This window comes from Stegostoma tigrinum, chromosome 6, assembly GCF_030684315.1.
Source record: "Stegostoma tigrinum isolate sSteTig4 chromosome 6, sSteTig4.hap1, whole genome shotgun sequence".
Taxonomy (NCBI): Eukaryota; Metazoa; Chordata; class Chondrichthyes; order Orectolobiformes; family Stegostomatidae; genus Stegostoma; species Stegostoma tigrinum.
The window spans coordinates 110934681-110959711 of record NC_081359.1 but is presented as its reverse complement, the minus strand read 5'-3'; the positions used below and the strand labels follow the sequence as shown (position 1 = coordinate 110959711).

Below are 25031 nucleotides of genomic sequence, written 5' to 3'. Positions count from 1 at the left end.
ACATCACCTTCCCGCCCCCCCCCCCCCCCCCCCCAAATCCGGGTAACTGGCGTCGTCTCTGACATCCGGGAACCCGGTACGGAGGAAAATACACGTGATGACGTTGCCACAACAAAAAAAAGGCGGGGGAGTTCGTCGTTAGCCGTTCCTCCTCCTCTAGCAGCAGCAGCCGCCGCAATGGCTGACTAGAGCGATAAGCGGCAAACAGATCGATAGAAATGGAGGTGGTGGATAGCGACACGAATCAATGGGTGGCGGACGAACAGGAGGAAACCACCAAGCCCTCGACGTCGCGCAACATTGCCGGGTGAGTGTCTATCTTGGCACCCTGGGATTTGTAGTCCCGTCCGTCAGTCGTTTCTTTCCGTCGTCATTCCTGTGGCGCACCGGACCACGGATAGCTCACCCGCCGCGGGAAAGGAACAGTATTTGAAAAGGTTCTCGGGTTTACAAGCTGCCCACCTTTATCAGGAGATAGCAGGGGTTGGCCGCAACCGCTCCAAGTCACGCTGGAGAGTCTAGTCCCTCGCCAGGTCCCTCCGCGGGTGGCTGCTGGCGCGGAAACTACAACTTCCAGTAGGCCACGCGCAGCCACCGCTCGTGTTGCCCCTAGCAACCCCATGATGCCAAAAGAGGAAGGTTGTGCTGAAGCACCTCAGTAAGTGAGAGCGCGCAGTAGACACTGGTCCATCCAATATCACACACAGCTCCTCACCTTTTTATTAGGCGTTTTACACACTTCCAGACTAAACCTTGAGTTAATCAGTTTCACAGTTTACACTCTGTTCAAGAGAACAAATCTGATGAAGGGTCCAGGCCCGAAACGTCAGCTTTTGTGCTCCTGAGATGCTGCTTGGCCTGCTGTGTTCATCCAGCCCCACACTTTGTTACCTTGGATTCTCCAGCATCTGCAGTTCCCATTATCACTGACACTCTGTTCACTCCATTTGGTTTTCTTTGGGTATGTTTCATGAAATTCTGATACATAGTCGTAGAATCATAAGACGTAGATAGAGGCCGTTTGGCCCGTCACATCTGTGCTGACCCTCTGGACAGCATTCCACTTGATCCCACCGTATCCCCATAAGCACACATTTCCGATGGCAAATCCACCTTACCTGCACATCCCCAGACACTATCGGGCAATTTAGCATAGCCAATCCACCTAACGTGCACTTGTGGACTGTGGGAGGAAACATAGGGAGAATGTCAGTATGGAGTTTGCACAATCATCCAAGGCTGGAATCAGAACTTCAGTGTTGCCGAAAAAGAAAATACACATTGTCAAAACTTTTCACCTTGTAATCATCAGGACATTGGCAAGGAGCAAGATTTTTACTGGACTTGTACAGTATAATACTAATTGGCAGTGGTATACAATTTTTACAGCACAGAAGAGGGTGGGTAGCTGAAACCCACTGCTTTAAAGGCGTGGTAGAAGTAAGGACCTTCAAGACATCTAATAAATGAACATTTGCAAAGCATTAGAACAGAAGGCTGTGGGCCGTTAGAACAGAAGTGCTGGAGAATGGGACTAACAAGGAAAGATGCTTGATGACCGGCACAGACACAATGTGCCGAAGGACCTTTTTTTTTGGTTTGGTAGAGATTTTATGCCACAAGAAGGCCTTTGGCCATCGTGACTATGTCATTGAAGATCCATCTATTCTAATGCCTGACCCTTCATTCCTGTCTGTAAACCTCTTCATAAACCATACCCACATGTTTTTTATGTAATCTGAAATCTTGGGTATATAATATTCCTCATCTAAGTCATTCATATATATTATCAGTAGTTGTGACACCAATGCTGATCCCTGTGGCATACCACTGGTTACAGATTGCCATCTGAAAACGCTCTCTTTATCCCAACCCCCTCTATTAGTTAGAAAATCCTCTGTCAATGCTAAATTCAATTTCCAATGCCGTGGGCTGTTACTAAGTAGCCGAACATATCAAATGACTTCTGGAATTCTGAACATCTAAATCTATTATATCAATTGCTTCCCCTTTTATTTATTCTGCTTGTTACCTGTTCAAAGAATTCTAATACATTTGTCAGCCATGGCTTCACTCTCATGAAACCATGTTGACTCTGTTTTATCATTATGTATTTCTAAATGTGCTACCATTACATCCTTTTACAATGGACTAATATTTTCAATTGACAGATTAATATATTCTTTTTGTAAATAAAGGTGCTATATTTCCAGTCCTCTTGGGACTTTTCCAAGTTCAAAGCATTCTTGGAAGATTACAACTGGTGTACCACTATCTCTGTAGCTACTTTTAATATCCTTGCGTAACAACTGAGGAAGCCCAACTGGAGAGAAACATCATTTAATGTTGAATATCAAATAGAGCCACTACTCCTGGCGTGCATAGACTGGTCCCAGGCTGGGACAGATGGGGGGGCGGGCGGGGCGGGGCGGGGTTTTTACCACTGGGACTATTGGCACAGCCCGTTCAGCAAATCGGACTGGGTGAATTATGTCACTTTCCCCTCGTCAGTCTAATTCAACTTTTACCTTTGTATGTAGAGCAAAGGGAACTGGTTATGCCTTGAAGTATTCAGGTAGGCCCTCTGGGTCTACGTAGATCTTGGCTCTGGTGCCTTTTAGTTTTCACAAAGCTCTCTTCAAACATTTCGGGTTACTTCCTAATGACTTTGTATAGATCATTGGTACTCATTTTAAAAATCTGTTGCCAATCCAGGTAGATTTTCTGTTGCAGATCCCTTCCCAAAAGATTGGGACTTGTCCCTTGCACTACCACTAAAGGGAGTCAGACTATCTGCTGCCCTGCCATAACTGAGGTTATAATGGTTCCAATATTCAATTACAATTGAATTCAATTACATTCAAGGTGGCATCAGAATAGGGTTCTTGAGCTGGAGCTCATCTGCTCCAACTGATTTTCTTGTTCTTTGTCTTTTCTTGTTCTTTTTTTCTCTCTCCTATATACATTTGCTTACCTTTTGTCCAGAGCTCAGACATCATTGGCAGCATGAGAGCATGAATCTCAAATGAGCCAGATGTGGGCCTCGAGTGACTTCTTGCTTTTTGGGGGCAAACACAGGACCTGGCATTGGAATTGGCGACTGCTCTATCAGCAGAGGTGAAGTCAGTGAGATGGTGCCTGAGAATCAGTGACTTCATCGTTGTTTGGATCCAGGGCTGGTGGCGGCAAAGCGGTAGTGGAAGAGCATCATAGCGACATTGAAATGAACCCAGCAGCAAAATATGTGACTGTGTTGGATGGTCTGGCATAGGTGGTGGTGAGATGGTGGTGGAGGAGTAGCAGCCCAGTGGCGAAAGATGGTGCCTGAGGATCGGTGACTTTGATATTGGTTGTGTCCTATGAAGACAGCGGTGAAGCAGTGGAGGAGAGATGGCGGCATTGGCACCGCTAATGGTGATAAGTTGGCTCAGGAGTAATGGACTCTCTCTAAGCCATATCTTTTCTTTCCTTATTCTTAAATTATTCAAATGGCACCAAATCACAGGAACAAATGAAACCTTTTCACTGTATTTTATTGTATTCTTACTGTAAAATACAAGTGAGAATAAAATCATACATAATATGTAAGGGCTCCCTGGTGCATTTGGCCAGTCTAAGCTCAGAGTCTCACAAGCTGAAAGGCAAGATGCCCCTATGGAGTTTCCTAAAGGTTTGTTTGCAAACAACAAATGCAGGCATACCTGTGGCTACTTTATTGTCAAGGGGTTGGTAATTTATCTGGAGCTTTATATTAGTTGGAGCCACTTTGGGAGCAGTGATTTATAATTTAACATATCAATTCCTAATCATCATACTGATTTATTTGCAAAGCTCTATCTTGAGGTGAAAAGGTGTGCATTTTGCCTGTTTCGATAGCCTTGTCTCAGGCAGACCCTATGACTGCAAGTGCAGCATAGACATTCTCAGTCTTCACTGTATCATGGAGAAACTTCTGCCCGGTTCTGGAAGCTTGTAGCCTCTGACTCCAATCGCCCTTCCTGACAACTAGTGGGAGCCGTGAGGGTTTTTTGGTGGGGACTTGGCTTGCACAATGGGGATAGCCCAAAGCTGCAGATTGTACTCTGTGGACCCATGAAGCTCCTGAAAGCATGGTACCACATTTTCACAGGAAAGGGCCAGTTCTATGGCTTTTTTGATGTTAATAAGATCATAAGACATAGAAACAGAATTAGGCCATTGAGCCTCCTCCACCATGGCTAATGTGTTTCCCAAACCCATTGTCCTGCAGTTTCCCTGTAACCATTGGAATGGTTGTTGGAAGTTCCAGGATTTAGACACTTTCAAAAGATTTAGGGAGAGTGGAAAAAGAAGCGGGGGATTGGCATTGCTAGTCAGGGCTAGTATAGCAGCTACTGAAAGGCAATTTGAGAATGATATGTCTACAGAGTCAGTTTGGGTTGAGATCCAGAACAAGAAAGGAGCAGTCACTTTGGGGGGGGTTTTTACAGACCGCCCCCCCCCCCCCCCAACAGTTGCAGTGAAGTAGAGGAGCGGATTGGGAGGCAGATACTGGAAAGGTGCACAAGTCACAGGGTTGCAGTCATGGGTGACTTCAGCTTTCCAAATATTGATTGGAAACATTTTAGTTATACTAGTTTAGATGGAGCGGATTTTGTCCACTGCATTCAGCAAGGAAGGAAATAGACCAACATGAGGAGAGGCCACTTTGGATTTGGTGCTTGGCAATAAACCGGACCAAATGTTAGACCTGTTGGTAGCAGAGCATTTTGGCAGTAGCGATCATAACTCTGTTACTTGTACAATAGTCATGGAAAAGGATAGGTACATACAGCAGGGTAAGGTTTATAACTGGGAGGAAGGGTAAATACAATTCCGTTAGGCAAGAACCGTTAGGAAGCATGGACTGGGAGCAGTTGTTCCATGGTAAGGGAACTCTAGACATGTGGAGACTGTTTAAGGAACAGTTGTTGGGAGTGATGAGTAAATATGTCCCTCTGAGACAGGCAAGAAGGGGTAAGATAAAGGAACCTTGGATGATGAGAGTGGTGGAGCTTCTTGTGAAAAGGAAGAAGGTAGCTTACATAAGGTGGAGGAAGCTAGGGTCAAGTTCAGCTAGAGAGGATTACATGCTGGCAAGGAAGGAGCTCAAAAATGGTCTGAGGAGAGCCAGGAGGGGGCACGAGAAAGGCTTGGCAGAAGGAATCCGGGAAAACACAAAGGCCTTTTACACTTACGTGAGGAATAAGAGAATGATCAAAGAAAGAGTAGGGCCGATCAGGGATAGCATAGGGAACTTGTGTGTGGAGCCTGAGGAGGTAGGGGAAGCCCTAAATGAGTTTTTTGCTTCTGGCTTTACGAAAGAAATGAACTTTGTAGTGAATGAAACCTTTGAAGAGCAGGTGTGCATGCTGGAATGGATAGAGATAGAGGAAGCTGATGTGCTGAAAATTTTGTCAAACATTAAGATTGACAAGTCGCCAGGCCCGGACCAGATTTGTCCTCTGCTGCTTTGGGAAGCGAGAAATGCAATTGCTTCGCCACTTGCGAAGATCTTTGCATCCTCGCTCTCCACTGGAGTCGTACCTGAGGACTGGAGAGAGGCAAATGTAATTCCTCCCTTCAAGAAAGGAAATAGGGAAATTCCCGGCAATGATAGACCAGTCAGTCTCACGTCTGTCGTCTGCAAGGTGTTAGAAAGGATTCTGAGGGATAAGATTTATGACCATCTGGAAGAGCATGGCTTGATCAAATACAGTCAACACGGCTTTGTGAGGGGCAGGTCATGCCTCACAAACCTTATCGAGTTTTTTGAGGATGTGACTAGAAAAGTTGATGAGGGTCGAGCTGTGGATGTGGTGTATATGGACTTCAGTAAGGCATTTGATAAGGTTCCCCATGGTAGGCTCATTCAGAAGGTCAGGAGGAATGGGATACAGGGGAACTTAGCTGCTTGGATACAGAATTGGCTGGCCAACAGAAGACAGCGAGTGGTAGTAGAAGGAAAATATTCTGCCTGGAAGTCAGTGGTGAGTGGGGTTCCACAGGGCTCTGTCCTTGGGCCTCTACTGTTTGTAATTTTTATTAATGACTTGGATGAGGGGATTGAAGGATGGGTCAGCAAGTTTGCAGATGACACAAAGGTAGGAGGTGTCGTTGACAGTGTAGAGGGCTGTAGTAGGCTGCAGCGGGACATTGACAGGATGCAGAGATGGGCTGAGAGGTGGCAGATGGAGTTCAACCTGGATAAATGCGAGGTGATGCATTTTGGAAGGTCGAATTTGAAAGCTGAGTACAGGATTAAGGATAGGATTCTTGGCAGCGTGGAGGAACAGAGGGATCTTGGTGTGCAGATACATAGATCCCTTAAAATGGCCACCCAAGTGGACAGGGTTGTTAAGAAAGCATATGGTGTTTTGGCTTTCATTAACAGGGGGATTGAGTTTAAGAGTCGTGAGATCTTGTTGCAGCTCTATAAAACTTTGGTTAGACCGCACTTGGAATACTGCGTCCAGTTCTGGGCGCCCTATTATAGGAAAGATGTGGATGCTTTGGAGAGGGTTCAGAGGAGGTTTACCAGGATGCTGCCTGGACTGGAGGGCTTATCTTATGAAGAGAGGTTGACTGAGCTCGGTCTCTTTTCATTGGAGAAAAGGAGGAGGAGAGGGGACCTAATTGAGGTATACAAGATAACGAGAGGCATAGATAGAGTTGATAGCCAGAGACTATTTCCCAGGGCAGAAATGGCTAGCACGAGGGGTCATAGTTTTAAGCTGGTTGGTGGAAAGTATAGAGGGGATGTCAGAGGCAGGTTCTTTACGCAGAGAGTTGTGAGAGCATGGAATGCGTTGCCAGGAGCAGTTGTGGAAGCAAGGTCATTGGGGTCATTTAAGAGACTGCTGGACATGTATATGGTCACAGAAATTTGAGGGTGCATACATGAGGATCAATGGTCGGCACAACATTGTGGGCTGAAGGGCCTGTTCTGTGCTGTACTGTTCTATGTTCTATGTTCTAACTGGGTAACAAAAATTGGGAACAGATGCTGTCGAGGGAAGAGCACTATAGAAATGTGGAGATTGTTTAAGGAATGCATACTGCGTGTGCTCGATATGTTTGTCCCGAGCAGGCAGGGAAGATGCGGTCAATTGAGAGAGCCTTGTTTCTCAAGAGAGGTCGAACAACTGGTTACGAGGAAGAGGGATGCTTATGTAAGGTTTAGGAAAGAGAGGGAAACAAATTATCCAGGAAGGAGCTGAATAAAGAGCTTAGAGTGACAAGGGAGCATGAGAAAACTTTGGCAGATAGGATCAAGGAAAACTCCAAGGCTTTTTAACACGTATGTGAGGAATAAGAGAATGACCAGAGAAAGGGTAAGGCCGATCAAGGATTGTAAAGGGAGTTTGTGCGCAGAGCGTAAAGAGACAGGAGAGGTCCTTAATGAATACTTTTCTTCGGTATTCACAACTAAGGGGGACCTAGTCGTATTGGAGAACAGGGAGAACAGGCTGGTAGGCTAGAGAGGGTCAATGTTAGTAAGGAAGATGTGCTAGGAATTTTGAGGAAGTTGAAGGTAGATAAGTCCCCCAGGACCTGATGGGATTTATCCAAGCATTTTACGGAAAGTGAGGGAAGAGATCACTAGGCCTTTGGTGATGAACTTTTCATCTTCACTGTCCTTGGGTATAGTGCTGGAAGAATGGAGAGTGGCAAACGTGATTCCCTTGTTCAAAAAAGGGAATAGAGATAACCCTGGAAATTACTGGCCAGCTAGTCTTGCATCAGTGGTGGGCAAATTATCGGGAAGGGCTCTAAGAGATAGGATTTATGATCACTTGGGTAAGCACAGTTTGATTTGTGAGGGGTAGATCATGCCTCACAAACCTTACTCAATTCTTTGAAGAGGTCACCAACACGTGGATGAAGGTAGAGCAGTGGATGTGATATACGTGCCTTTTAAGTAAGGTATTTGATAAGGTTCCCTGTGGTAGGCTCATGGAGAAGGTATGGAGGCATGGGAGGGGGGAAAAGTAGCAGATTGGATTCAGAATTGGGCTGACCCTTAGAAGACACAGGGTGGTAGTGGATGGAAAATATATCAGCATGGTGCTCAGTTACAAGTGATGTACCGCAAGGATCTGTCCTGGGTCCTTTTCTATTTGTGATTTTTTTTTTTGTAAACGATTCGGATGAAGGATGGAAGGGTGGATTAGCAAGTTAGGGGGTATAGGGCCCATTGATGGAACGGAGAAAGAGGTGGGGTATAAGGCCTCACCCTCAACAACTACTCTTTCGATTCCTCCCATTTCCTACAGAATCCCACAGACCTGACCAGTCCCCCTCCACCGACACCCTCATCCGCCTGGCCGAACTCGTCCTTACCCTCAACAACTTCTCTTTCGATTCCTCCTATTTCCTACAGACAAAGGTTGTGGCCATGGGTAGCCGCATGGGCCCAAGCTATGCCTCTCTCTTTTTAGGTTATGTGGAATAGTCCCTCTTCTGCACCTACACTGGCCCTATACCCCACCTCTTCCTCCGTTACATTGACTGTATCGGCACCGCCTCATGCTCCCAAGAGGAGCTCGAACAGTTCATCCATTTCACCAACGCCTTCCACCCCAACCTCAAATTCGCCTGGACCATCTCCAACACATCCCTCACCTTCCTAGACCTCTTCTGTCTCCATCTCAGGCAACCACCTAGAAACCGATGTCCATTTCAAGCCCACTGACTCCCACAGCTATCTAGAATACACCTCCTCCCTCCTCCCACCCACCTTCCTGCAAAAATTCCATCCCCTATTCCCAATTCCTTCGCATCTGCTCCCAGGATAAGGCATTCCACTCCCACACATCCCAGATGTCCTCATTCTTTGAGGACCGCAACCCCCCCCCCCCCCCCCCCCCGAGTGGTTGAGAACGCCCTCGACCGAGTTCCCCGCACCTCATCCCTCATGCCCCGCCCCCACAATAACCACTAAAAGAGAATCCCCCTCGTCCTCTCAAACCACCCCACCAACCTCTGCATACAATGCAACATCCTCCGACACTTCCGCCATCTACAATCCGACCCCACCACTAAAGACATTTTTCCATCCCCACCCTTGTCTGCCTTCCGGAGAGACCACTCTCTCTGGGACTTCCTTGTCCACTCCACACTCCGCACCGCACCCAGCACCTTGTCCTGCAACCGCAGGAAGTGCTACACCTGCCCCCACACCTCCCTCCCTCACCCCCATCCCAGGCCCCAAGATGACTTTCCACATCAAGCAGATGGGCACCTGCACATCCGCCAATGTGATATAGTGCATCCGCTGTACCTGTTGTGGCTACCTCTACATCGGGGAAACCAAGCGAAGGCTTGGGGACTGCATTGCAGAACACCTACACTCGGTTCGCAACAATCAACTGCACCTCCCAGTCGCGAACCATTTCAACTCCCCCTCCATTCCTTAGACGACATGTCCATCATGGGCCTCCTGCAGTGACTCAACGATGCTACCCGAAGGTTGCAGGAACAGCAACTCACATTCCGCTCGGGGACCCTACAGTTCACTGGTATCAATGTGGATTTCATAAGCTTCAAAATCTCCTCTCGCCCCACTGCATCCCAAAACCAGCCCAGCTCGTCCACGCCCCCCCCCACCCCCCACCGCGCCAGCATCACAATTCCAGCCCAGGTTGTCCCCGCCTCCCTAACCTGTCCTTCCTCTCACCCATCCCCTCCTTCCACCTCAAGCCGCATCTCCATTCCCTGCCTCCTAACCTCATCCAGCCCCCTTGACCTGTCCGTCCTCCCCAGACTGACCTATCCCCTCCCTACCTCCCCACCTATATTCACCTCTACAGGCTCCATCACTGCCCCTTTAACTTGTCTGTCTCCTCTCCACCTATCTTCTCCTCTATCCACCTTACATCCGCCTCCCCATCTCTCCCTATTTGTTTCAGAACCCTCTCCCCATCCCCCTTTTCTGATGAAGGGTTTAGGCCCAAAACGTCAGCTTTCCTGCTTCTAAGATGCTGCTTGGCCTGCTGTGTTCATCCAGCCCCACACTTGTATCTCGGATTCTCCAGCATCTGCAGTTCCCATTATCTCTGATACAGTTTGTAGAAGGGACACTCCTTTAATAATGTGCAATGTAAATTGTGTCTTTGTTTATGACACTGAACCACAGAAGATGAAATTAGGTCAGATAACCAAAAACTTGTCAAAATATGTTGTTTTTGGTCAAAGTTGACAAACTGTTCAACAACAGAAATCAATTAAATTCCAATCAAGCCTATTATTTTAAAATGCTATATTCAGATTTCATTTTCAATAAGGTTCAGTTTTTCAGGACCAATTAGCCTCCCCGGTTCAACAGTTAGCTCTCAAGTTATCATTTGATAGCATTGAACTTGAGTGTTGATCAAAAATGCATACTTTGTCAAATCTTTGTTTTGCCTTCATCAGGACAATTCACAAGAAATATTAATGTAAGAGGGAGCAATATTTTATGATGTCTGAGAGGAGAATCCTGATTAGTTGGCAAGTGGACTCTGATCAAGGCATTGCCCCAAGAAGTGAAACAATGAGAGTTGATATACCTGGTGGAAAAGTTTTAAACAAAGCTTGGAAGTTAATTGTTAGTCATTACTAATTGATGCATTCTCTAAGGTAATGCTGCAAAGGATTAAGGACTTAAATGGGAAAGTAACTTTTGAAAACCAAGGATTATTGAAGCTGGAAAAGCACAGTAGGTCAGCCAGCATCCCAGGACCAGGGAAGTTAATGTTTCGTGCAAAAACATTGACTTCCGTACTTCTCGGATACTGTCTGACCTGCTGTGCTTTTTGAACTCCATATTTATTGACTTTAGCTTCCAGCAACTTCAGGCCTTACTGTCTCCAAGGATTATCGAAGGATTGCTGCACTTTTTTAAAAGCAAGTATCCTGACAGTCATTGTAAGTGCTGTTTACGTTGCCATATGTTAAAACAGTGGGTGAATAGTTTGAAAGCCAAAGGTTGTATAGATATAGAGCTTTAGCTGGCAACAAGTAATTATTTAGTTTATGTATTAGTGACCTATTATCAAAGGCATCTGTCTGCCAACAGCTATGTGATTGGCTATGAGGTAACTGAACAGCTTGAGGGTGTGAATATTTGGGAGAAGATCTCCACAAGGGCAGGGGTGTCTCTCTTCTCAGCAATACAATGTACCTTAAGAGTGAAGGAAGCCAGATTATTTTTCCCTCCGCAGTTGCAATAAGCTGTGAATCTTAGCCTGTATGCATGTGTATACCAGCTACCTGTAACCTGTAGCTATGATGCTATGTTAAAGACAGTGCAAACACACATTTAAAAGATATATGGGGCTGTTGCATTTTTGGGTTTTCTTAAGTAGGGTGTGCTAAGTATTACGCCATCCAGTGACTCATTGCTACTGATTTCTCCAAAGCTGAGGAAATATCCATCTTTTATTTTTTTTTGTTTTGGTAGTGAAATGAACTGACAAGGAATGGGAAATGTTGAAACCTTAAGTGCTCAATAGGCCAGATTTGTATTTAATCTTATTCATTCATAATGGTTTTTTTTACCACATCCTTTGGGGACTGGTTCAGGCCAGTCGCTTGAACTGTACGTGGTATATATGCACTACTTGGGGAAGTATTTCCAATATGCTTTGTGTTGTGTGCTGTTTCTGAAATGAACAGTTACGCAACTTCGACATACAAACTACTTGAAGGAAGATCAGAAATCAATGTTCTGATCAGCAAAAGGATCATCTCAGCAAACCCTGTAGATAGGGACCACTGAACTGCCTTCCCACACTTTCCCTCCACCTACAACAACCATGTTTTTTCTTTGTTTCTCTCAGGATGTGCATGTGGAGTTTGAGGGAAAAGTTTTACCTGGTACAGTCATGTGCTGACTGTTCATAATTATTAATCTGTAACTAGTCTATTTATTTATAGTAAATAGTGATTCTTGTTAAATACAGAAGTCCATGTAATCCCCCATCAACCTAAGTTTAAAAGCTGGGGAATTTGCATATGCATGAAGACTTTGTGACATCTCTGGTAATAGTGGGCTTGATTTTGAGCATTCTACCCTGGAGAGGGATAACAATTCCTCTACCGATCAGCATCCACGGTCCATGAATGTGAGGTGAAAAACTTTGCTGAAGAAAGACATTTTGTCAATGACCATTGTACAGTATAGACGATCGGTGGGTGGACATGCTGTGTGCCAAGAATTATACAATGGTCACCACACCGAAAAGGCCCTCCAGCCAATTGAGCTGATATTGGCTCTCTGCAATAGCAATATAATTAGTCCCATCAATTAAGAATGTGAAGTTAATACTACATGATTTAGTAAGTTGTAGGGGTTGAATCTATCCACCCTGTTCACTTAAGTAAAATTGCCTGTCTTCCTGCCCCTAAATTTGTACTGTAACCTTTATTTCCACAGGTCCATTAAAACGAAAGAGTTCGATTCCATCTTGTACGGGCCAGTTGTGGATTATTCCTTCAGAAATCTGGAAACCTTACCTGGTGACGTGTGATAATCTATAAATCTTCACAGAAGTTTCACATTTTCAATAACTCCTTAATTTTGCTCATTTGAATAATTTAGGATTAGTGGGATCATAGCACAAAGATTGCTCAGTAAGGTTCATAATACAGTAATACAAATACATAATCTGCTCAGCAAAGTCCATGAATTGTGGGCACGTCTTTCCTGAATGCAGGCGACCAAGACCTTGCCCTTAAGCACCGGGTCGGGAGGGGTGTGGATTAATGCTTAATAATCCAGGTGCGGCAATGTACAAGAAAGACTGGAAAGGAAAAAGAGCAGGAGGGTCTATAGTCTAGGAGAATAATGATGTGAAAAGAGAAATATCATTGAGAGGTCAAAATTTGGTGGTGTTGCAAGATGAGAAATCCAGAACCCCAGGCTAATGTTATGGGATACATGCGTTCAAATCCCACCACAGTAAAAATCTAGAATGAAAAGCTGGTCTAACGGTGGCTATTTAACAAGTGTCAATTGTTGTAAAAGCCCATCTGGTTCAGTAATGTTATTTAGGGAATGAAATTTGTATCCTTACTCGTTCTGGCTCCATACCCACAACAATGTGGTTGCCTCTTAACTACCCTCCGAAATGTCTGAATAAGCCAGTTGCTTCAAGGGCATTTGGGGCCAGGTAATGTACGCTGACCTAACCACCAAAGTCCATGCGATTTTTAAAAAATTAAAATTAAAAAAAAACACGTAAATGAGTCTAGAAGGCAGAGGATATTAATAAACTAGATAAAAAGGAAGTGATAGTGTGTTTTGAGGAGATTTGTAGCTCAGGTTGAGTTTCTGGATGTGAGTTTGCTCACTGAGCTGGAAGTTTAGTTTTCAGACGTTTCATCACCATTCTAGGTAACATCATCGGTGAGCCTCTGGTGAAGCGCTGTTGTTATGTCCCACTTCAACACATTGATTTGGAGCCAATCTACCATCCTCCTGAGAAAAAGAACAGGAAATGACATCACCAATGCAGGAAAATGACATCACCAACCCAAGGAAACCTAAACAGATAAATAGAAAGCAGGACATAACACCAGCACCTCATCGGAGGCTCACTGATGATGTTACCTAAAATGATGACGAAACGTCTAAAAACTAACCTTCCAGCTCAGCGAGCAAACTCACATTCAGAAAAAGGAAGTGAATCTGTTATGGCTAAATGGAATATATTTTAGTGCAAGGAGGCTGAGGAATACAATGTGACCTTAGGGGTAGTTGGCATGTGGTGGAAGTATGATGTTGTTATGACTGAGAATTGGCTGAAAGATGAGTTCGATGGGCAGCTCAACATTTCTGGTTGAAAATGTATTCAAACAAGAAAGAGAATAGAAGGGGCAGGGGTCACGGTATTAATCAAGGATTATAGCAGTGGGAAGGATGTTATCCTTCCAAGATAATCAAATGGGTCAATGTGGGTAGAAGTAAAAAAACACAAAAGGGCCAAACACAATGTTGGGAGTATACTTTGAGCCCAAAAACTGTCAGGCAAAAGAAAGGATCAATTGTGCTCAAGAAATGTACTCAAATTCCAGAGAAATGTAAAATAATGAGGCACAAATTGGGGTTTTTTTAATACACAGATATTTTCTGGGATAATAAAAGTAAAATATTGAAGATGCTGTAAATCTGAAACAAACACAGATAGTTGCGAAGAAACTTGGCCTGCTGGGTTGCACCTGTGAAAGACAGAAATAAAGTTAAGATTTTGAGTCCAATATGATGGCACATTGGAAGCAGAGAGAAGCAGGTCATGACAGAGGAGGTGGAGAGAGAGTCTGCAGAATGCTGAGGTTCACTATGTCCAACACGGGGCTTGAGGTTCAGAATGCCATGAATGTCAGGGATTGTCTGACTTGGGCTTGTTTCAACTCAGTCCCTCTGACCCAGTAAAAATCACAAAGTCTGGAACTCTCTCTGACCCTTGAAGCCATTGCCTGGGGCATGTCGACTCTCTCAACCTGTGACGGACGCACAACTCCCCTGAGGTTTCACTGTCATCTTACATGGAACCTTACACAATTAGCTATTTTTAATATGGGATAAAGATGTCACTGACAAGGCAAGCAAATATAGTCCACTTATGATTGTCCAGTGGGTAGTTAAGAGTCAACCACAGTGCTGTAGATTTTAAGTCCTAAGTAGGCCAGGCCAGGTAAGGATGGCAGATTTCCCTAAAGGACATTAGTGAACTAAAAACAAAAAATGCCAGAAATCACAGTGGGTCAGGCAGCGTTCATGGAGAGAAACCATTCTGAGTCTAGATGACTCCATATGGGTTTTCATGACAATTGACAGAAGTCATATTTCCATTAAGCTAACTTTTTATTCTAGATTTTTTTAAATTGAATTCAAATTTCATCATCTGATAAGATGTGTTTCAAGCTCATGCTCCCAGAACATTAGGCTGGAGTTCTAGATTACCAGTCCAATCACAATTCCATTATGCATCTGCCTGCCTCTCTAAAGGCAAACCGTGCTTTGCTACAGGTAGAGGACATCACAGTGCCCCGTTAAGTGCTCCACACCAAGCTGTGACCTCTTTGCCTATTCACTTCCGTAGAGTAATGCAGCATGGAAACAGACCCTTCAGTGCAACTCATCCATGCCGACCAAGTTTCCCCAAACAAAACTAGTTCCATTTGGCTATGTTTGGCCACTATTCCTCTAGGTACAGCTTGTAGAGTATACTTACTGTTGTGGTGCAAGTGAATGTTTATGATGATGGATAGATTGAGAAGTAGACTGGTTGGTGTCAAACTTCTTGAGTGTTGTCGGAGCTACATTCCTCCAGACAAGTGGAGAGTATTCCACCACACTCCAGACTGTTGTCTTGTGATGGAGGACAGACTTTGGGGATTATCAGGAGGTCAGTCATTAAATCTGCCAAAATTATAACAGGGCTGTGGAGGTTAAATAATGAGAACAAGTTGTATTCAGGTTCTTGAAATGACAAAATGATTCAAAACGATTGATTGTACTAGTTTCTATGATCACAAGACCCAGGTTCCTAGGTTAATGATTCAATTCCAGCTTGAAGGAGCCTTAATCCTTTACAACACTTATACCACTCTGGTGGTGTCCCTGTCTCGGGACCAGGAGGCCTGGGTCAAGTCCCACTCCCTCCTGATGTGTGTCATAACAAGCCTGAAAAGGGGTGATTAAACAATATATCACCCCTGTTGCATTGACTTTACATCTGACCTGGGACCAAATCAGGATTCTCCTCAGATGACATGAGGCGTGCTGTTTACTTGTCTTATTTTGTGGCTGAGAAGCATGGGGCAATTGTCCTGATTGTGGAGATGTCCGTTGGGCATCTCTGGAGGCTGCTGCGTGGGCATCATTGCAGAGGAGCCTCCATCACTGCACTGCTCCTGCTAATGTCACCAACAGGTCACAACTGTAAAGTGAACAACTCTAAATACTGTGACTCTCCAGGTTGGTGTTGGCCACTCTCATTGGAGAAGGTGAGGCACATTAAGCCTTGAGCCATGGTGACACGTGTACTGCATGGTAGTCTCCGTTCTGCACTTGTTACTTTGTGTTGCCCTAAACTTCCAAGATGTGAGAGCATATTTTACTGCTGCTGGTCTAGAAAGGAAGCTCAGTGTGCCCAGCTTGGTGGTGCTGTATCTGTCTTCCATCCTCTGAGGGGGACTGCTCTTGGCTGACCTCATTTTTGGCACCTCCTCCTGCTCGCTGGACTTGCTGATCACCCAGGTGTTGCATAGTACATAGAACAGTACAGCACAGTATAGGCCCTTCGACCCACGATGTTGTACGGACCTATTATCCTACTAAGATCAATAAATTGTTATTGCATTCTCATTGTTGAAGTGAAACAGCTTGTTGAACCCCTTCCAGTTTCTGTATAAAACACTCCATCTGCTGCCTGTGTGTGTTATCTCCATCCGTGCCTACTCGGTTTCGCTGGGTGACTTCCTGCTGCCACCCTCTGGGAAAAGGACCTCCCAACTCTTCCTCATGCTTAAAGTACTTCCCAATTTGTGTCTGCAAATTGAGGGATTATTCTGGATTGAATTCCAGGCCACTGCAATGACTGAGGTATTTTTCCAACCTGAAGGAAAAACAATGAATGGCAGATGTAGTAATCAATGCCAAGGTGGGTTGAGATCAGGCCTACACATTCTGATCTGCCATTGTGATGTAGGTTTTCACCTTCAATGGGGTATTTGTCCCTGATGTGACAATATTTCTGCTAGCCCCCATAAGAACTAGACATGAGCAACATCCCAAGAAAAGAATTAATTTTTATTTTAATGGCACATCACTGTCTGGGATAATACCAAGTAAGCTGTTTGAACAAATGCTAATGTGCTTCTATCATTGTGTCATGCTTCAAGAGGCCCTAATGAAGATGGTAACTGAGATTTTATGTTCTTGAGTCACATGATATGATACTGTAATGGTATCATGATCTTGTCTTTTAAAGGCCAATAGGTTTATTTGAAATCACAAGCTTTTGGAGTACTGGTCCTTTGTCAGGTGACGTGAAGAAAAGCACACAAGCACAGAATTTCTAGGCAGAGAGATTAAACAATTGTACAAATGGTGTTGGTGGAGCATCAACAGGTTGAATAGCAAGTCTCTGCAGGTGATCGAAAGTGTCAGACAGTGTGAATAAAATGTAATGCTGAGAGGCAAGTGAAAGGATGACCTGCAATCAGTTAAGTCAGAGAGAAAATTACAAAAGATAAAATAAAATGGTGCTGGAGATGAACTAAGTTGGTGGAATAACAAGATGTATAATAGTCGCATTACTTTGGTTAGACCCTTGGCATCTCTGGGCCACTGATGGGGGATCCCCTATGAAATAGTGGCCGATGACTGACTGTTTGTTTGTTTATATCCACCCAAGGATGGGTTTGGATCCAGCAGACTTCGCTCCCCATCCAGGAAGGAAACTCCTACTTGTTAACTCTGCCTGTCCTTCTCCATAGATACTGCTTAACCTGCTGAGTATTTGCAACAAGGAGAGGCAGTGGCCTATTGGTATTATCGCTAGACTGTTAAGCCAGAGACCCAAATAATGTTCTGGAGACTCAGGTTTGAATCCCGCCACAGCAAATGGTGGAGTTTGAATCGAACAAAATATATCTGGAATTAAAAATCTAATGATGACCATGAATCCATTGTCGATAGTTGTAAAAACCCAGCTGGTTCACTAATATCCTTTAGGGAGGGAAACTGCTATCCTTACCTGGTATGGCCTACATGTGACTCCAGACCTACAGCAATTTGGGTGACTCTGAACTGCCCTCTGGGCAATAAATTCTGCCTGACCAGCAATACCCTCATTCCCATTAATGAATTTTAAAAAAACTTCGTTTTTTTTCATATTTCCAGCAGCTGCCATATTTGCAGTTTTCAGTAAGAATATTAACTGTGAAGAGGAGTGGTGGATGGATTAGAAAAGAAAATAGAAATCTGTTGGGGATGTAGAAGGTGCAGAAGATGTGATTGTAACTCTAAAGCTACACTAAACAAATGCTGCTTGGCCTGCTGTGTTCATCCAGCCTCACATTTTATTATCTTGGAATCTCCAGCATCTGCAGTTCCCATTATCACTAAACAAAGTTGCTAGGATTCTGAATGGGATAAAAAGAGGACGATAAGACAATTTAAATTGGACACCACCACATTTGGATTGCACAAATCCCAGGTTTCTGAGGGAATCAAGAGTTGACTCCTCTCCCTAAATGTTTCCACCTATCTCTTTCTGTTGCTCTTTAAAATGCTGATTAAGTCCTCTTTAATTAAGCATTTGGTCACCTGTCCTGATACATCCTCATGCAGCGCACTGTCCTATTTTGTTTCATAATGTCTCAGTGAAACACCTTGGGACACTTTATTACTTCAAAGGTGCTATATAAATACAATTATCGTAGTTCAGGAGTGATATGGAAACCCAAGGAAAGAGTGGGACAGCAGGGTTATTTTGGGAACAATATAGCAAAGGGCAAATGCGGATTTGTTGATCTTAATTACTTCAATCTCTGCTCCAAAACAAGTTGGGAATTGGTAATTAGCTCAGTGACTCCAGTGTGTTTTGTTGTGCATTGAACTTCCAGGGCAGTTTAGACTCCTTTCTAACTCTTTCTGTCCATTATGCAGACTGCGTCAAACTGACCCCGCGGACTGGCTTCAGACCAAACGAATACACAGAGGATAAGAAACTGAAGAGCTGCTCCTTGCGTCTGAGCCATAACCGTCTGTGTGACCTGAGTGGGCTGCAGCAGGTGGTTGATGCGTTGCTTGTGGAACCAGAACGTTTGTTTTGGATTGACCTCTCCTTCAACAGCTTTCCCACTATTGACCCTGTAGGTAGCTGCTAGGGTTTCTTTAGTTGAATTGAAATCAAACAAGCCTTTCTCCACTGGCCGCCTCCGATAGCCATTTAGACAAGCTTCGTACAGACACAGGTTCTTTCTTCTTTATCCCATCAGAACCAGAAAATCACATGCAATGCCTTCTCTTCCTGCTTCCAGACTATTAGCAAATGGCTTACTCCTAGTGTCTTATTTTCAGTGTCACTAAAACCACTTACTGTCTTCCGCATACCGTCCCCCAAATTCATCACCACTTCATTCTCTGCTGAAACTTCTAGTCTTTTGCCTTCTCCAGCAATCCCTAATTATGTTTGATTTTGAGCACTTGCAATTTTTTGTTTAATATAAATTGGATGATCTACCTGGTGCACTGTATTGAATATTGTGTCTAAATGGTCTTTTCTGGACTAACACCACCTCTGCTAATTTGCATCGTAAAACCCTGCTTTAGAAATCCAATTTGATTTTTTGCTATTTTGAGATTAGCTTGGTTGTTTAATTTGAACACTGCATGGAAGAATAAGCAGCACCTCCAATGATGCAAAGCTCCCATGTTATCGAATCTTACAGCATTGGAGACCATTCAGCCCAGCCTGGCCATGCCAGCTTTTTACAACAGCTGTCCAATTATTCTGACATTCCTGTTCTCTCTCCGTCTTTTCCAAAACCCCTGTAGAACTTTCAAGATTTTTTTTTTTATTCCTTTTGCAAGCTACTACCAAATCTGCTTCCACCACACTTTTCAGGCAATGTTCCAGATCACAGTTCACTGTCTTTTTTTTTCAGAAAGAATCTCTTCCTTCCCTGTAGCAAAAATGTCCTTCTAATTATCGTGATTTCCCCTCTGTTTGAACATAACCTTCCAGTCTCTGCTTGGTGCCACTGATTTGTGAGATTATTGTATTCAGAGTGCACTGTGAATCTGTCCAACAATTCTAGACGATCTTTGGATATTGGTTTAACATTTGCTTGAGCCAAGGTCCAGACCAGAGCCTTCTGGGTGGCCAGTGACAGGGATTGGTGGTGGTGTGTGTAGGGGAAGGCATTGGTCCTATTGAAGTATATTTGGCAGTCGTAATCCATGCTTCAAGCCGCAAATAGCCATAAGTATCATTATATTTGCAGACCTCTGGTATTAATAGACTCTTTGTCCTGTAACTTGGCATTATCACGAACAAATGAATAAGTAATGTTTGAATATAAAATAATGCCAACATCACTTTGTCTGGGAATTTTACCAGTGGTCATCTGTCACCCATTTCATCTCTCAATAGGTCCTCATCCAGTGTACCAAACTACAAATTCTCAATCTACACAGTAACCAGATCAGTGAGCTTTATGAGGTGGATAAGTTGGCATCATTGCCTCACCTACGGAGCCTGACACTACATGGCAACCCCCTGGAACTGGTCAAAGGATACAGGTACCCAGCTGGGAGTCCGTGCCTCCTCCATCTCATTGAATCATAGGGTGATCTAAGACCAAATATATCCCCTTCCAACAGGCTGTGTCTACTCAGTGAGTAACTCTCCTCGTGCCTTACCTGTCTGACCAAAACAACAAAACTGTGTTGACCATCAATAACCTATATGACCAAGGAGTGCATGATACAGTTAAACCCTTATCCTTCCTGAACAGAGAAGAGGGAGTTCTTCTCACATGAGGAAACAAACCAGTAGAATTTCTTTCCCCGCAGAGGCTGCGACATTGTCTATCTCAGCTTTGGATATACTAGATTTTTAGTAAAGGGAATCAAGGGTTCTGGATGTGAGTTTGCTCGCTGCGCTGGAAGGTTAGTTTTCAGACATTTCATCACCATCCTAGGTAACATCAGTGAGCCTCCGACGAAGCGCTGGTGTTATGTCCCACTTTCTATTTATCTGGTTAGGTTTCCTTGGGTTGGTGATGTCATTTCCTGTTCTTTCTCCAGAGGATGGTAGATTGATTTGGAGCCCATCTACCATCCTGAGAAAAAGCACAGGAAATGACATCACCAACCCAAGGAAACCTAACCAGATAAATAGAAAGTGGGACATAACACCAGCGCTTCGTCGGAGGCTCACTGATGTTACCTAGGATGGTGATGAAATGTCTGAAAACTAACCTTCCAGCGCAGCGAGCAAACTCACATCCAGCACCTCCAACCTGAGCTACAAATCTTCTCAAAACTCCCTGGAATCAAGGGTGACAGGGGAAAAGACAGAAAAGTGGAGCTGAAAATTTATCATATTAGCCATGATCTCATTGCCTATCTTGCTGGGAAGAATGGCCTATTTCTGCTCTATGTCTTACGATTTCATAAGTACCCACATCCAATTGGGAGCAGGAGCAGATTTGCCTGAGGGCTGCTGGTGTGGAGGCAGGAATACTCAGGCTGAGAGTAAGGCACTCAAGCTCCCTTCCTGGGGGACAGGAGTTTTAATTAAAGTCTGACAACTTTCCATCACGTTATCCAATGACCAAACATCACATTTACTGAGATTTTTGCATTTTGTCCCAATAGCATTTAAACTCTCACTCTGGCTGCTAGTCTGGTGCAATAAACACTCCACGACTGCACACCACATTTGGTTCAGGCAGTGCAAAAATTGTTCTTGCATCAGGGGACTGTATGCTTTCATCCAAAAATAAAGAACTTGCATTTATTTAGAGCCTTTCACTTCCTGAGGATGCCCCCTGAACAGTTTAGAGCCAATGAAAAAATATTTTTAAAAGATGTTGCCACTGTTGAAATGGAAGAAGCACAGCAGTAAATTGGGGCCACAACAGGTACCACAATATATCAGTTTGAACCAGCATGAAGTAGTAGTAAGAGAGCTCCACTACTCTTCTGCAAATGGCGCCAAGAGATTCTAGCCAACAGCTCCGTATAATTGGTCAGGCCATGAACACACACAGAACCATCATAAATCCCTGCCCTCTTCCACAATGAATTCTGTGCTTCCTCAGACTCTCATTTAGTCTTCAACAGACTTTATAAAAACTTTGCTTAGAATATTAAAATCACACCGTGCAGTGGCTTAGTGGTTAGTACTGTTGCCTCACAGCACCTGGGTTTGATTCCACCCTTGGGTGACTGTCTGTTTGGGCAGAGTTTCTGCTGGGTGCTTTGGTTTCCTGCCACAGTCCAAAGACCTACAGGTTAGGCTGATTGTGCAATTTAGCCTGGCCATAGTGTCCAGGGACATGCGGGCTTAGGTGGATTAGTCATGGGAAAATGCAGGGTTACAGGTGTAAGATAGTTGCTGAGTCTGGGTAGCATGCTCTTGAGGGTCAGTGTAGACTCACCGGGCCACATGGCCACCTTCCATGCTGTAGTGCCCCATTCAGCCCATTGTGTTTATGCAGTCTCTTTAAATGATCTATCTAGTTAGATCCATTCTTCCCATACATGCCTCACCACCCTGCAATTAGTCTCTCTTCAGATATTTAGCCAATTCCTTTTTAAAAAATAGTATTAAATCTTCCCTTTCAGAAGGCATGTTCCAGACTGTAACAATGTAATTTTGGGACTGTTCTCCCTCAGAGAGGATGTATCTAAGAGGAGAAGTGGTTAAAGGAGCCTGGAAAAAGAGAGAGCGATTACTTCCCCTCATCCATTATACTTATTTCCATTTTCTTGTCCCTCCTCTTCAACTTTTTGTTAATGGAACCTGAACTTTATTAATACAGGAATAGAGTACAAAAATGAGAATGTTAGGCTGAATGTAAAAACTACTAGTTCAGCCTCAGATGGTGCATTGTGTCCAGTTCTTGGAAAACCATCTACAGGTTCCTCTGAGCCACTCACCATTCTTTCATTAGAAATAGTTATTCTTTATAACATCTATTCCATCAGTGCTACTGGTTCAAAATCCTGCAACTCCCTTCCCAATGGCATTAGGTGCTAGCCTAACAGAAAATGGGCTGCAGCAATTCTGAGATCCAGGCATCGCTGGCTAGCTCAGCATCTATTTTCCATCCTGAATTGAGCTCCAATAATGAGGGTGCTCTATAAATGCAACTGATGATGAAAAGGGAGTGTGACTGAAGGGATAGTTCTTTCAAAGAACTGCACAAGTACTATGGGCTGAATGGTCTCCTCATCTGTAAATATCAATAAGACCCCACCTCCAGGAAATTAACACTCCATCTCTTTCTCTCTTTTTCCCATTCCTTCTTCAAAGGAGTTATGTAGTGGGAGCTGTCCCACAGTTAAAATCACTAGACTACAGCACAATCACCAAACAAGATCGTTCTACTGCCACTGTCCTGAAGTCATTCACCAAACGCAAGCGTGTCGCTAGAAGAAAGTATGACGACTGATGCCCAACTGATGTCTCACTGGCCTTCTCCTTAAATCAAGAACATGAACTCACTCTGCAACTTTCCCTAATTCATTTTGAAAATATTGAGCACTTATGATTCTTAATAAGATTACTCAGTCTCTTTCTCTTGTGTGTGTGTGTATGGAAGGATGGTGGGAGGGAGCAGAGAGAAGGGTTATAGAGGATGCACTTGAATGCAGATCAAATCTCTTTCCCCCCGTCCCAGACTGCATTGGACTCCTCCACAGGCCAAGAAAAGTCATTTTCAGCTGCAAGCTGTAGCTCAAGTGCTGCTGCCTTGCTAATCAAGTTTGCCACAAGAGTTGACCCTTTGACATCAATGACAAAATGTGGATATGGAGACAGTGGAGGGATATAGAAGAAAGAGTGAACGAGCGCATGTATGTGTGTGTATAGATGGGTGGTGGGGAGAACGGTGTGTGTCAGGGTGTAGACATGGGAAAGAGGCAAATATTTAGATACCATAACGAGGTTAGACAGGAAAACAGCACCTGGTCTTGAGCTGATTCCTTATATTTGCAAAGTTTTTTTAAAATCAAATCCCAACTTCCAATTACATAGTCACATCCCACTACTTCTCAGTAATGTCTCCTGAGAGTGGTGACAGATTGGATTTAAAAACCCAACGCCAATTGTGGGCTAGAGATTCCTTTATGAATCATGTGAGCAATTAAAAAAGCACAGGGAACCATAAGCAGCATGAGCAGGTGGTTAAGAGTCCCTGGAAGACATAGAAGCAGGAGTAGGCTGTTTGGCCCATTTACTCTGCCTTTCAATGAAATAACAATTGAACTGATCATCCTCAACTTCACTTTTCTACCTTTTGTGTGTTTTTTGCAACTTTGATTCCATTCCCAATGACAAAAAAGTATGCAAGTCTCGACATACTTAAAATGACCCAGCATCAATAGTCCTCTGTGGTAAAAGAATTTGATAGATTCGCTACCCTTTAAAGAAAGTTCCCTTCATTTCTTTCTTAAAAAGGGTGACCCCTTACTCTTCCCAACACTCTGAAAGGCCTGCAGTAAATCAGTACCAGAGCCTGACATTAGTCTGCTGTTCGTGCAAAGAGGAACTGTCCCTCATCGAAACCATTTCCTTCTCAGATGTAATTACATGACTTAAACTTCACTTCTCTCAAAGAATTGTGAATCTGTGACACTCACTGCCCCAGACTCCCAGTAGTAGACTTGCCAAGTTTAGGGGCATTTAAATGGTCATTGGATAAACATACAGATAATAATGGAATAGTGTGGGTTAGATGGGCTTCAGTTTGGTTTCACAAGTCAGCAAAACATCGAGGGCCAAAAGGCCTGTATTGTTCTATGTTCTAGACTACATAAGGAAGAAATAGATGCGTTTCTGATGAAAAGCAGGATAAAAGGGCTATGGGGAGCAGACAGGAAAGGGGAATTCAGACCAGGATAAGATCAACCCTGGTCCTGTTAAATGGCAGAACAGACTCAAAGGGCTGAATTGCCTACTCCCATTCCTAGCACCCACATCACTGGCTCTTCCCATTTAATTTAAATCTCCAGTCACTGTTCATACACAAGTCCCTCGTGCTCTTCTTAGGCTGTGCAGAACCAGCTGGCTCTCTGATTAACAAACATTTTATATTGGGAAATAAATTTTGTGGTTGTGTTGAAATCCCGAACCTCAACATGAGAGTAATAATATTATTCCTAATTTTTAAAAAAAGTAAAAATGTTAAAGATATTCAGCAGATCTGACATCTGTGGAAAGAAAAATTCGTGGAGCTGGATGAACACAGCAGGCCAAGCAGCATCTTCAGGCCCAGACCTTCCA

General features: G+C 44.0%; 2 protein-coding genes across 3 annotated transcripts in view; one reads left to right on the top strand and one right to left on the bottom strand.

The window, feature by feature from the left end:
• The window catches only part of numa1 (nuclear mitotic apparatus protein 1), a 113526-nt gene extending 113044 nt beyond the window's left edge, over nt 1-482 (bottom strand). Inside the window, exon 1 of the mRNA XM_048532285.2 lies at nt 463-482. The gene's annotated coding sequence lies outside the window, so the exon portion shown is untranslated. The remainder of the gene's footprint in view (nt 1-462) is intronic.
• Nucleotides 54-25031, top strand: lrrc51 (leucine rich repeat containing 51). Of its 2 annotated transcripts, none has more exons than XM_048532292.2 (5): nt 54-307; nt 12437-12519; nt 18680-18885; nt 20169-20317; nt 23061-25031. In XM_048532292.2, exons 1-5 carry the CDS (start codon nt 219-221, stop codon nt 23197-23199), a joined length of 666 nt encoding a protein of 221 aa, XP_048388249.1. In that variant the 5' UTR covers nt 54-218; the 3' UTR covers nt 23200-25031. The 2 variants fall into 2 exon arrangements, with proteins under 2 accessions (XP_048388249.1, XP_048388250.1); XM_048532293.2 differs by having other exon boundaries at nt 20169-20412; nt 23061-23157.